At 39.0% G+C, this 13761-nt stretch overlaps 1 protein-coding gene across 1 annotated transcript; it reads left to right on the plus strand.

Annotated features, from left to right (window-relative positions):
* Nucleotides 1-231: 231 nt before the first annotated feature.
* LOC127226313 (small ubiquitin-related modifier 2) lies at nucleotides 232-742 on the plus strand. The gene has a single exon (XM_051190229.1). The coding sequence runs from the start codon at nucleotides 274-276 to the stop codon at nucleotides 559-561; it is 288 nt and encodes a 95-aa protein (XP_051046186.1). The 5' UTR covers nucleotides 232-273; the 3' UTR covers nucleotides 562-742.
* Nucleotides 743-13761: the final 13019 nt, after the last annotated feature.

A 13761-nucleotide genomic window follows, 5' to 3' on the forward strand; every position in this document is an offset into this window, starting at 1 on the left:
TCCCGGTGGCCCTCTCTCTTTCTGCTGCCTGCACATCCAGAAGTAGAACTCTCAGCTTGCCTACATGCTTCCTACCATGATGGCAATGGACTAAACCTCTGAACTGTAAGCCAGCCCCCAATTAAATGTTTTTCCTTTATAAGAATTGCTGTGGTCGGGCCGCCTCCTTCTTCTGCCGCTGCTGGTGCTGCCCGTGTGCTCCCTCGATGCTCCCTCGGTGCGACCCGGTGCCTCTTTTGTGAAGCGGCAGCTCAGGAGACCCCGGCGCTCGCCATGACCGACGAGAAACCCAAGGAAGGAGTCAAGACCGAGAACAACGATCATATTAATTTGAAGGTGGCGGGGCAGGATGGTTCTGTGGTGCAGTTTAAGATTAAGAGGCATACACCACTTAGTAAACTAATGAAAGCCTATTGCGAACGACAGGGATTGTCAATGAGGCAGATCAGATTCCGGTTTGATGGACAACCAATCAATGAAACAGACACACCTGCACAGTTGGAAATGGAGGATGAAGATACGATTGATGTGTTCCAGCAGCAAACAGGAGGTGTCTACTAAAAAGGGAACCTGCTACTTTACTCCAGAATTTTGTTATAGACCAAGAATACATTCGCAATTAGAAAGCCGCAATTTGGTTCCGCCACATCCTGACTACTACAGTATAGTTTTCTCTATTCTTTCATTTCCCTGTCCCCATTTCTTTATTGTACATAAAGTAACTGGTGTATGTGCACAAGCATATTGCGCTTTTTTTTCTTTTTTTAAACTAAATGGCCAATGTTGTGTTTTGATTGACATCAGATGGAGATGGTCGGGGGGGGGGGAAGTACTGGTTCTGTGAAAATATCCCCCTTTCTCCATAGTGGCATGCTCATTCAACTCTTATCTTTATATTCCAATAAGTTATTTTGCTCTCAATGTTTTAACAAAAGAACCCAACAACAAAATCCTTGCATACCTTGTTCTATTGGAGAATTTTAATGTTTTTCATTTATCATTGTAAAACCAAGAACAATTTTATAACTTTTTTGTACGTAGCTGTTACATGTAGGGCAATGTCTTTAAGTAGGGGTAAATTACTCTTGAACAAAATGATCCTAGATAGTTTTCCCTTCAAGTCAAGCGTCTTGTTGTTTAAATAAACTTCTTGTTTAAAATCAAAAAAAAAAAAAAAAAAAAAAAAAAAAAGAATTGAATTGCTGTGGTCATGGTGTCTCTTCACAGCAATAGAAACCCTAAGACACCTCCTCCCTTCCCAGAATGCAGTTTCCTAGTACTTCACACTTCACCTCCCAACAGGAAATTTGTAGGATAAGAATGGCATTTTACAGAATCCAGGTGTCATATAAACCATGGAAGGGTAGGTATGGAGCTGAGAGACAACAGGTTGGCAACATGCATACTGACAATAAAGAGAAAGAGTTCTGCCCCATCTCACATCTTAATTCTTATCAAGCAAACCTGTCTCAAAATACTGCAATCAGCAACAGAGAAGCTGAGAGAGTAACCAAAGGGCAGTCTGGTTCAGACCCAAACCATGCTAAACAGGGTACCTTCTCAGGTCTTTGAGAAGTAAAAGATTGAAGTTAGTGTCATAATGGTTCTTACCTATGAAAAATGGGCTCCTTGGAAACCATGTGCAGGCTTGCTTAAAACAATAAGCATTTCTAACCCCCAAGGACAACATGCTCCATAAGTATGGTCTGGATGCTTATCAAACAAGTTCCTAGGCCGCTCTCTGAAGTTTCTGGGCAAGTACAAACACCAGAGTCAAATAAATGCCTTTAAAAGCAAGGCCATGGAGCACGTACCCTGTCAGTGGGATCCTCATATTCCCCCAAAGTAAACAGTAACATGAGAATATTTATATGAAACAAAATTGTGTATCAAGCCTGCCTTGGCTCAGCCAGAGGGAATGATAAATTCCTTGCAGATCTCTCATAGAGTGGCCTTTTGTTGACCATGGACGCCACTTCCAAGACAGTGCAAAGCAATTGCAGAGCAAGGGTTTTCATTATGTCAAGGAATGAAAATATTGCCCCCCATTTTGTTTTATTTCACAGTTATATTTTACTTAACCCCCCCACCTTTGTTGAAATAGTTTTCATTTATCATGAGTCAACCCCAAATTTAGGTTGGAAACAAATGACAACTCCCTCCCACAGACCCACAAACAAACCATTTCACCCTCATAGCCCAGTTTACTGTTTCTCTTACCCCTCTTCTAAGAAACGTAATGCTGGGGTACATGGGAAAGTTTAGAGAGAGGAAATGGAAGGGGGAAATGATAGAATTGTATTGTAATCTCAAAAAAGTGAAAGAAAAAAATTAAAAATAAAAATACTTGCATACTATAATACTCAAGGAAAAAGACTTTTAAAGAAAATATGCACGAACCTTTGAGTTTATATATTCAGATAAAACTATTTTTAATACTTTAAGATTTTTCAATATTGCTTTCTTATATTTTTGGTAAACTTGAACATTCTAGAAAGTGAGAGGGAGAGAGAGGATTATAGGCTGAAGTCTAAATGAAACAAAAATACTGGAGGGTTGATCAAAGGTGAATTCTATTTGTCCACATGGATTTGTGCCCATTCACAGCTGGCACACATCATGGGCAAAGTCATCTGGCAGGAGCTGGAGGTAGAAAGAGCTAGGAAGCCACATACCCTGCAATGTCCATTTTGGGGTAAGAGAAAATAATACTAGAGAAGCAGACAAACTTAGTCTGCTTCTACATAAATCCACCTGAGAAAAGGTTAGCATGAGTCAAAGGAAAATGTCAGTTTGTTTTTCACATTTTTTTCAATCAATGACATAATCCTCAACTCAAGCTCAGACTGACCCTCTACTAGTTCTAATGGGGCAGCATTTTCCTTCTTCACCTAAGGAACTAAAAATCCTTGGTTTTGAAACTATTCATATGTGGTCCTTGTTGTAATTATTGAAGGAAAATGGAAGATAGCCACAAAACCTCACCCCTGGAACAGAATAAACACAACCAGATTTGAGTCAAATGTAAGTTAAAAAAAAATAATAATAGATCACTGGATCCAAAATCAGATTAAATTTTACCTAATTTTGATTTTTAATCCCTTAAATAAATTTATATTGTGCACTTTCTTTGGAATTCATAATCTTTCTTATTAAATGAAATTAATGGAAAATTTAGTTCTCTGTGCTTTGCAACTAGAAAATATCTTGTATTAAAGTCATGCAAATATTAAAGATTAGCCTATATTGCCAAAATCAATGAATAGTTTTTTTCTTCATAAAGATGGTATACTTTATAACTTAATTCAAATAAAATTTCTTCTACTATTATCCCTTTTGTTCAAACATTTTTAAGACCTTCACAATTTTTATTTAAATTACACAAAGGATAAACACTTTAAGTCCTACACAATACCACCATGCCATCATCCTACATACAACACAAAAAAACTTGACACCTCTGACTTCCAAAGTTATCACCAGGATGAACAGATCATCTTAAGACTTGCAAGGAAGGCAAGAGCAGTTGCCATTTGAAAATAAGATCCCATTTTAAATTGTATTCACATTTTAGTCACTTTGGTTCACATTTTATTTATTCTTTGAGAATTTTGTATGTGTTTTGATCATTTTCACACTCCACTTCTACTCCTTCAAAATCCACCCCCTACTTGACAACCTACTTAACTACCCAACTACACAAACAATTGTGTTGTTTTCCTCCCCCTCCTCTTCCTCTTATTCTCCTTCTTCCTCTTCTTCTAGTATTTCTACTTCTTCATCTTCTTGCCCCTTCTCTTCTGTTTCTGCTTCTTCTTTTTTCAGAAAAAGAGAAAACCATGTAAGCCTGATTTGTGCTAACCATGTATCCTTGACTGTATGACCTTCATTTAGAAGATAGTCAACTGATAGGAGATGTCATTCTGTAAATATGTTTCTCATTGGTAAATGAATAAATCCCTGTTAGCCAATATGAAAGCAAGATAGGCAGGAGTAGGAGACAAGGAGGTTTTCAGGGAGAGGTAGGAGGAGAATCAACATGTAGGACAAAGAGAGCAGAATGCGGTCCCTCTCTCTAGTAAGATAAGACCATGTGGAAATACTTAGATTAATAGAAATGGGTTAATGTTTAAGACAGAGCTAGCCAATAAGAAATGTTAATAACAGATCAACAGCATAATATCTAATACAGCGTCTCTCTGTGTTTTTTGGGGCTGGCATGTTATTTGGGGCTGCCACGGCTGAGGGACCAGGCCGGCAGGAAAATTTACTTTTAATAGTCAACCCATCAACTACCACACCCTCAAAGAAGACTGACTCTCCTTCTCCTGTTACCTACCAGTTGCTAAAAGCTGCTTAAATGGGAGTGGGATTTTGTTTCTACCTACCTTCTCCATTCTGGAATTTTGTCTGGTTTAAATTTACACAGGTCTTGTGAGTTCATACATACAACTGCCCAGCAGTCTCTAGGAAATGATGCTTCCTTATACTCATCTACCACTTCTGGTTCCTAGGAACTTTTCTGCCTCCTCTTCCTGGAAGGAGGCTATGTGCCACAGATATCTTGTTTTAGGGCTGAGTACACTCTATACCTTAACCACTTTGTGGGTCTCAATGTTAATCATCATTAACTTTGCAAAGAAGCTTTCCTGGAAGGAGTTTGTGGGTGACAAATCTATAGACATAACAGTAAGTCATCAAGTTTAATACCACTTCTTTGAGAAACAGACATTATTTTATATAAAGTACTCTATATTTTAATATACATTAAAAGAATGTTTCCATCTCACTAGATACTGAAAAGCCTCCAACAAAATTCAACACCCCTTCATGATAAAGGTCTTGGAGAGAATAGGAACATACCTAAACATAATAACAGAACAATTCAATTTTTAAAAAGGAGTCAAATATAGAAGTTAGAGACACAGAGTCTAGGAAAACCAAATTGGGTTCATGTTTAATTTCATTTGCAAAACCTGAAGGTGATTCAACAACCACAGGCATCCTACCCAGATTATCCAGAATATATTTCATTTCCCAACAGAATAGGCCCTTTGAAGTTTATGATAATGAGAAGCACCACAGGTGATTATGTATCACTTCAAAACATTTGTTGTTGAACAGTAATGTTTCCAATTTTTCACTACACAAAAATAACCAAGCTCTTTGTATCCTTTTCTGATTTTCAGTGGTGAAACTATTTTTTCACCCTCTCAGCCTCCCTTCTAGCCTCCTTCCTCCCCATAATTCATCCTCTCTGTGCCTCCCTCCCTCCCTCCCTCCCTCTCTCTCTCTCTCTCTCTCTCTCTCTCTCTCTCTCACACACACACACACACACACACACACACATTTTAAAAGTGTAGATTACACATATGAAAACCCCAGATCATAAGATATTTGTCTTTCTAAGCCTGGTTTATTTCACTTAACAAAGTCACCTATATTTTTCACCAAATAGCATGGTTTTATTCTTCTTTATGACTGAATAAAACACCATTGTGCATATAAACATTTTCTATACACATTTATACATCAATTGAATGGTACTATCTAGAGAACTGTGGGAGTGGGAGCTCCTCTGTGACATTCTGGCCTAGCTTCCTCTGGGTACATATATCTGGGAGCAGGTATGGCTGGAACATGTAGTACTTCATTGTTAGTTGTTGGAGAACCTTCATGAATTATTTCCTATTTCCATTCTTACCAACAGTGTTTAAAGACTCCTTTCACCCCCACACTCAGCAGCATTTGTTGTTATTTGGTTTTTCGTTTGTTTGTTTGTTTGTTTGGGTTTTTTTTGTTTTTGTTTTTGTTTTTTGTTTTTTTTTTTTGATAACAGATAGTCTGACTGGAGTAAGTTTTACTCTGCATTTTTTTTGATGGTAAGGATGCTGACACTTTTTTCAAAAAATTGCCTGCATTTCCATGATGGCTGAGGATGTTGATATTGTTTTCAAGAAAATGCCGTGGCCACTTTTATTTCTTACTTTTTGGAGCTCTTTGTGTGCATATTGATTAGATGACTTGGTAGGTGGGATTTTTAATTCTTTAGTGCCTTATAGATTAGATTAGAGATATTTACTATCCAGTTGAACGTGTTGTTGGCAAAGATCTCCAATCCTGTAGGCTTTCCCATCCAACTTCCTGTTTCTTCTGCTGGGCAAAAGCGTTATAGTCTGATATGATCCCATTCGTCATTTGTCATTTCTTGCTATTATTTCTTGAGTTACTACTGTCCATGTCACTAACTCTTGCCTATGCCCAGACAAGTTTTTTTCCTCTAGGACTTCCAGTCTCAGGTCTTATGTTAAGGTCTTTGATCCATTTCACATGGATTCTTTTTTAAAGTGAGAGACAGAGGCCTGGATTTGTTATCCCACATGTGGATAACCAGGTTTCTCAGGACAATTTGTTGGGGATACTATCTTATCTTCAGTGTATGTTTTGGGCTCTATTGCTAACAACCAGGTGGTCAGAGCTTTGTGAGTTTATTTCCTGGTACCAGTGTTCCATACTTGTTTTTCTTCAAGGACCATGCTGTTTTTGTTAATATGCTCCTATTGTGTGTTATGATAAAGAGTACTGTGGTATATACAGCATTGTTCTTTATGTTTCAGGTTGCTTTGGCTATTCAGAGTCTTCTGTATACTTTCATATAAATGTTAGGACTTTTTTCTAGTTTTGTGACTGTCATTGGAACTTTGACAGTGACTTGTTGAATCTTTAGACTGTTCTTGTCAGTGTAGTCATTTTCACAATATGAATTCCATGAGCATGGAAAACTCTACAATGACTGATGTCTCCTCTTACAATTTCCAAGAGGTCTTAGAAGAATTACATGCAAGTATGTCCTTAAATCATCCAGAATTTCCCCAGTATTTTCCTGTATGGCATGCTTAGCATAATCTTGTTCTCCTGGTTATAAATTCATTGTTAGTGCTCTCTCTATGGTACTAATTCCCTCATCACTTGCCAACTTTTTACCTTTAGGTGTGAAGAGACACCAAGACCACTTCAACTCTTAGAAAGGAAAGCACTTAATTAGGGCTGACTTGCAGTTTAAAGGTTGATCCATTGTTGCCATGGCAAAAAGCATGGCTGGATGCAGGCAGACATGGTACTGGAGAGGAGGCTGAGAGTTCTACATTGGGTTGGCAGGCAGCAGGAAGAGAGAAAAAGGTACAAGGCTTGGCTTGAGCTTCTGAAACCTCAAAGCGAGTGACACATTTCCTCCAACAAGCCCCCACCAATCCAACAATACAAGTTCTAATCCTTTTAAATAATGCCACTCTTTATTAGCCCGTGTGGGCCATTTTCATTCAAACCACCATGGCTTCTATTAAATGTGGAGACATATAGGGAAAATCGTCTCTTAGGACATTGTTAATCCTACATATTGAGAGTCTTTTGAGGTCATCATAGTTGTTGGACCTTCAGTACTCTATATTGTAAAATACCCGAATCTCCCTTTCTGGAGCAAACCTATTGCTTGGATGTCCTTCAGTCCATGAGGATTCCAGCTCCACATGGCACTAACAATCTCTGTTCTGTCAGGCAAGTCCCAAGCTGGCCTGTTACCTCTGGGATATATAGGCTTATGTTGCCACATTTTTAAGCTTTTGTGGTAGCACATGTATTTCAGCTTCAAGCATATAGTTTTATCTATCCTAAAAGTGTCTGAGGGATTTTCGATTCTAGAAGAATTAACAACAGTGCAAATATTTTTAAAAACATCAATATAGAAAAGAACACACATGTTTCGAGCAGTTTTCCCACTGGCCTGGTCCTACAGCCTCGTCAGCCCCAAATAACACATAGAGATGCTGTATTAGATATAAAGCTGTTGGCCTGTTACTAGTGTTTCTTATTGGCTAGCTCTGTCTTAAATATTAACCCATTTCTATCAATCTAAGTGTTTCCATGTGGTCTTATCTTACCAGAGAGAGGGCCTGGATTGTCTTCTCAAATCCCTACATCTTAAATCTTCTCCTACCTCTCCCCAAATCCTCCTTGTCTCATAGTCCCGCCTAACTTGCGTTCCTATTGGCCAACAGGGCTTTATTCATTAACCAATATGAGAAACATATTTACAGAATGACATCTCCCATCAAACACACGTACAAATGAATTACCAGCAGCCCTGACAAGCTGTAGATTCATGTTATCTCCAAAGCCAGCTCCACAGAACTTGGAATTCAATGCCAGTCTTAAGAATCTTAGAGACAGGCCAGCAGGATCCTTGACCCCCATCGCAGGGCCTTTGCTAAAGAGGCCTCAGCTGGAGAGTGCCAGGTCCCAGCTAGATCTACCTATCTGTGCAAAAACATCTGATTATCAGCACAGCCTCTGTCCCCCATCGCCAGGCCTTGGCTAGAGGTGAGTCTGGGACCAATTCAGGTGGACTCTCCCCTACACCCTTCCCTGGGAATTCCATGGGTTGGCCCTGGATCCCCCTGCCCCTGTGTCCTGTCCCCATCGAGAGCACTCTTGGAGCTCTGATACACCCCACCTACCCCCACAAAGAGCCTGCCCTCCCCCTACCCTGTGCCCTACCCTTCCCACTGTCCTACTGCTCTGGTTGAGCACTGGGACAGAGGGTGGAGCCAACAATCAGGGAGTAGCTCTGAACACACCTGCCTATCCAAGTGGGACCACTGGTAATTTCCACCTGCCTGTTCTCTGACCCCACCAACAGTCCTCTACTAGAGTTCCAGGCCCCTCCCAGAGATCCTCCTATCTCTGCTGGACCACTCTGAGTTCCTGCCTGCAGGATCCTTGACCCCCATCGCAGGGCCTCTGCTAAAGAGGCCTCAGCTGGAGAGTGCCAGGTCTAGGCTAGATATGTCTATAGGCACAAGGAACATCCTGAGTCCCAGCCTTTGGGATCTTTGAGACCCATCGCCAGTATTCTGCTGGAGCCTGATCAGTGACCCCCATTGCCAGGCCCCTGCCCGTGGAGAGACTTCCTGGAGAGCTTGGACCACCCAGAGCTACAGATATCGAACCTCTGACCCACCTAAGCCCACCAGGGAAGTACCACAGAGAGAGGGAGAGACTCCATTGGAAAAAGCTATGGAAAGACGGCAATACAAGAAAACACCTAACAACAGAAAGACAAGCATGATACCACCAGAATCTAGGAAATCTATACCAACTAGACCAGAACACAACAAAGCAGAAGGGAACGACTTAAAAATTATTGTCATAAAATGATAGAGGCCCTCAAAGAAGATGTGAGAAAATCCCTTAAAGAAATGGAAGAAAAAAACAAACAAAAAATTGGAAGAAATGAACAAATTTCTTAAGGAAAGTAAAGAAAGTAGAGAAAGCCAAGAAAAAAAAAAACAATTAAGCAGGTAAAGGAAACGATTCAGGACTTGAAAACTGAAATAGAGAAAATAAAGACAACACAAACTGAAGGAATGCTGGAAATAGAAAAACTGGGCAAGCAATCCAGAACTACAGACTCAAGCAAAACCAACAGAATTCAAGAGATAGAAGAGAGAATCTCAGGCACAGAAGATAAACTAGAGGAAATAGATTCATCAACCAAAGAAAATCATAAATCCAACAAATCCCTAACACAAAACATCCAGGAAATGTGGGATACCATGGAAAGGCCAAACCTAAGAATGATAGGCATAGAGGAAGGTGAGGAAGCCCAGCTCAAAGGTGCCGAAAACATATTCAACAAAATCACCGAGGAAAACTTTCCCAATATGAAGAAGAACATGCCCAAGAAGCATACCGAACACCAAATAGGCTGGACCAAAGAAAAAAGACCCCTCAACATTTAATAATCAAAACATCTAACATACAGAATTAAGAAAGAATATTAAGAGCAGTGAAGGGAAAATGACAGGTAACATATAAAGGCAGACCTATCAAAATTACACCTGACTTCTCCATGGAAACCCTCAAGTCCAGAAGGTCCTGGATAGATGTTCTACAAGTACTAAGAGTCCACAGATGCCAGCCCAGGCTACTATACCCAGCAAAACTCTCAATCACTATAGATGGAGAAAACAAGATATTTAATGGGAAAGCCAGATTTTCACCATACATATCAACAAATCCAGCCCTACAGAAAGTGTTAGAAGGAACTCCAACCCAAAGAAGTTAACTATACCCACAAAGACGTAGGCAACAGATAATCTCACTACACCTGAAACCAAGGGTAAAGCAGGAAAAATATATTCACAATACCACTGCCAACAACAAATCTAAAACAAACAAGCATTAACAATCAATGGTCCTTACTCACCCTCAACATTAATGGTCTTAACTCACCTATAAAAAGACACAGGCTAACAGAATGGATGGATACTAAGACAGAATCCATCCTTCTGCTGCATACAAGAAACACATCTAAGCTGCAAAGATAGACATTTCCTCAGGGTAAAGGGTTGGGAAAAGGTCTTCCAATCAAATGGACCCATGAAGCAAGCAGGTGTGGCTATCCTAATATCTAACAAGTTAGACAAAATTAATCAAAAGAGATGAAGATGGTCATTTCATATTCATCTCAGGAGAAATCCATCAACACAAAGTCTCAATTCTGAACATCTATGCCCCAAATACAAAGGCACACACATTCGTAAAAGAAACCCTACTAAAACTCAAACCTCACATAAAACCTCACACATTTATAGTGGGAGACTTCAACACACCACTCTCACCACTAGACAGGACCACCAATCAGAAACTCAACAAAGAAATAAAAGAACTAACAGAAGTTACGTCTCAACTGGGTTTAACAGACATCTATAGAATATTCCATCCAAACACAAAAGAATATACCTTCTTCTCTGCTCTGCTCTGCTCCACATGGAACCTTTTCTAAAATTGACCACATACTAGGTGGCATACCAAACCTCAACAGATACAAGAGAACTGGAATAGTCCCCTGTTTCTTATCAGACCACCATGCTTTAAAATTGGAATTCAACAACAACACAAATCGCAGAAAACCTACAAACTCATGAAAACTGAACAATGTGCAATTGCACCACACCTGGGTCAAAGAAGAAATAAAGAAAGAAATTAATTTAGAAATTAATTTAAATTAATTTAGAAAGAATTTCTAAAATTCAATGAGAATGAGGACACAACATATCCGAACTTATGGGACACCTTGAAAGCAGTGTTACAAGGGAAGCTCATTGCACTAAGTGCCCATATGAACAGAGGATAGTCACATTAGAGAATTAACAGCACAACTGAAAGCCTTAGAAGAAAAAGAAGCAAACTCACCCCGGAGGAGTAGACACCAGGAAATAATCAACTTGAGGGCTGAAATCAACAAAATAGAAACCAGGAAAACAATACAAAAAAATCTATGCAACAAAGAGTTGGTTTTTTGAGAAATTCAACAAGATAGAAAAACCTTTATCCAAACTAATAAAAAGGCAGAGAGAGAACATGCAAATTAACAAAATCAGAAATAAAAAGGGGAGCATAACAAGGGACACAGAGGAAATCCAGGCAATTTTCAGGTCATACTTTGAAAACCTGTATTCCACAAAAATTGAAAATTCCAAGGAAATGGACAAATTTCTGGATAACAATCACTTACCAAAATTAAATCAAGAACAGAGAAACAACTTATATAGACCTATAACCCACAATGAAATAGAAGCAGTCATGGAAACCCTTCCAAAAAAACCCAGGGCCAGATGGCTTCAGTGCACAATTCTACCAGAAATGCAAGGAAGAAATAATACCAATACTCCTCAATTGTTCCACACAATATAAACGGAAGGTTAATTGCCAAACTCTTTCTATGAGGCCACAATAACCTTGGTCCCCAAGCCTCACAAAGACACAACTACAGACCAATATCCCTCATGAATATTGATGCAAAAATACTCAATAAAATACTGGCAAACCGAATCCAAAACTACATCAGATAAATCATCTGCCATGACCAAGTAGGCTTCATCCCTGGATTGCAGGGATGGTTTGACATATGAAACTCTATCAACGTGATCCACCATATAAACAAACTGAAAAAGAAAAACCACATAATCATCTCCCTAGATGCTGAAAAAGCCTTCGACAAAATTCAACACCCTTTCATGATAAAGGTCTTGGAGAGATCAGGGATAACAGAAACATACCTAAATATAATAAGAGCAATATACAGCAAACCAACAGCCAACATCAAACTGAATGGAGTTCAGAAACAAGACAAAGCTGCCCTCTCTCTCCATATCTCTTCAATATCATAGCTTCATATCAATATCTCCTGCTGCAGTTTAGAGTCAATTACAGGTTAGCTAAATAATTCAGGGCATTCCTTCTACTGACTCGGCTCACTCGGCCTATGTGCCAGTGCCCATGCCCTGGCTACACTTAAACCTTGCTCACATCCTGCCCACGGTCCTATATAAGCCTCCCCTTAAAATAAAATTTATTAGCTTGAAAAAAAATGCTTTGACTTCAAAATATAAGTCTAAGGACAATTTATTTGGGAAAAGGATTTCTAATTTTGTTTCTACAGAAAATGAAAAGCTGAGAATTCCTTCTAGACTAATGTGGTTTGATCAAGCAAGACCCCCTGAAACAGAGTCCCAGGTGGTCCAACATTCAAAATATTTGGGACAAGGCAACCTTACAGATTACAGCCAGGATTTCTGCATCTCCTTCGGATTCCCCAATGACAGCGCCCCCTACCAGCAGGAAGCAGTCTGGAAAGAACAAAGCTCAAATTCCCAAATATTATTTATAAATGTTTGTTGTCATTTAAATGGGCTTGGTTATAAATGGTTAATGATCACAACCAATTCTTTTAAAGGTAAAAAGGGGATTATGGTATAGATATGAATACTTTGTTTTAAAATGGATCTTCATTTATTGATACAATTTAAGATCAATTTTGTGATGTGTATATTTCTCCTCTTGTTCAAGTATTGTGTTTATATAGCTCATTTAAAAATGTAATGTATAATTTAATACAGATTATAGATAGTTACCTATGATAGTCAAAACTTAGAGTTAAGTTAGTTAGGTTTTCAAGATACACAGAATTGTATTTGAGATGGATAGGCATTCTTCAAATCTTTCAAAGACCTACATAATATGGTATTTAAAATGGTTTAGGGTTTTTCTTAACAGTGAGGCACAACTGCTCCTGGCAACACCACCTGCATCAGAAAGGAAGATGGACCTTGAAAAAACACGTTATGGAATTTGCTTTCAATATGTCAAGACTAGCCATTTGAGAAAGATATTGCTCTTGTCTGGACTGTTTGACTTTATGCTGTATAAACTGGACATGCAGGACCCACAGGAAAGTGACTGCTGATTCAAGATGGACATTGTTACAGGGTTCCTGCTTCATAGAAGTGTCTGCCATACAGTCTGCAGGACACAGTGAAAAGTGACTGACAAACTGCCAATACAGATGGACAGTTTAAAGTTTCCTGCTTTGCTGAGGAGTCTGCCAGATACACTATGGCCTATCGGCTGAAGATGGAACATTACAGAAGAACTTCAGGTAACTGACCAGGCGGCAAGTTGTCTCTATCATTTCTAGAGTTTATATATTATCCTTCTATGGTCTTTGAAGGAGTTGAAGACAGATAGTTATGGTTATAGTTTTCTTTAGTTAGGATTAAAGATGTTACATATCGGACTTCAGACTCATAAAGATAGGATAGATGATGAAATATTTTCTTTAAATCTTGCTAAATATTAATGGACTAAATATTGTTAACTGTGGTTCTTATTTGATAACTGTTTTCTTATACATTTTGCTAT

Source organism: Phodopus roborovskii, unplaced genomic scaffold, assembly GCF_943737965.1.
Source record: "Phodopus roborovskii unplaced genomic scaffold, PHOROB, whole genome shotgun sequence".
In the NCBI taxonomy this organism is placed as follows: Eukaryota; Metazoa; Chordata; class Mammalia; order Rodentia; family Cricetidae; genus Phodopus; species Phodopus roborovskii.

Excerpts from the sequence above, each read along its gene's own strand:
- LOC127226313 (XM_051190229.1), top strand. The coding sequence starts at position 274 with ATGACCGACGAGAAACCCAAGGAAGGAGTCAAGACCGAGAACAACGAT.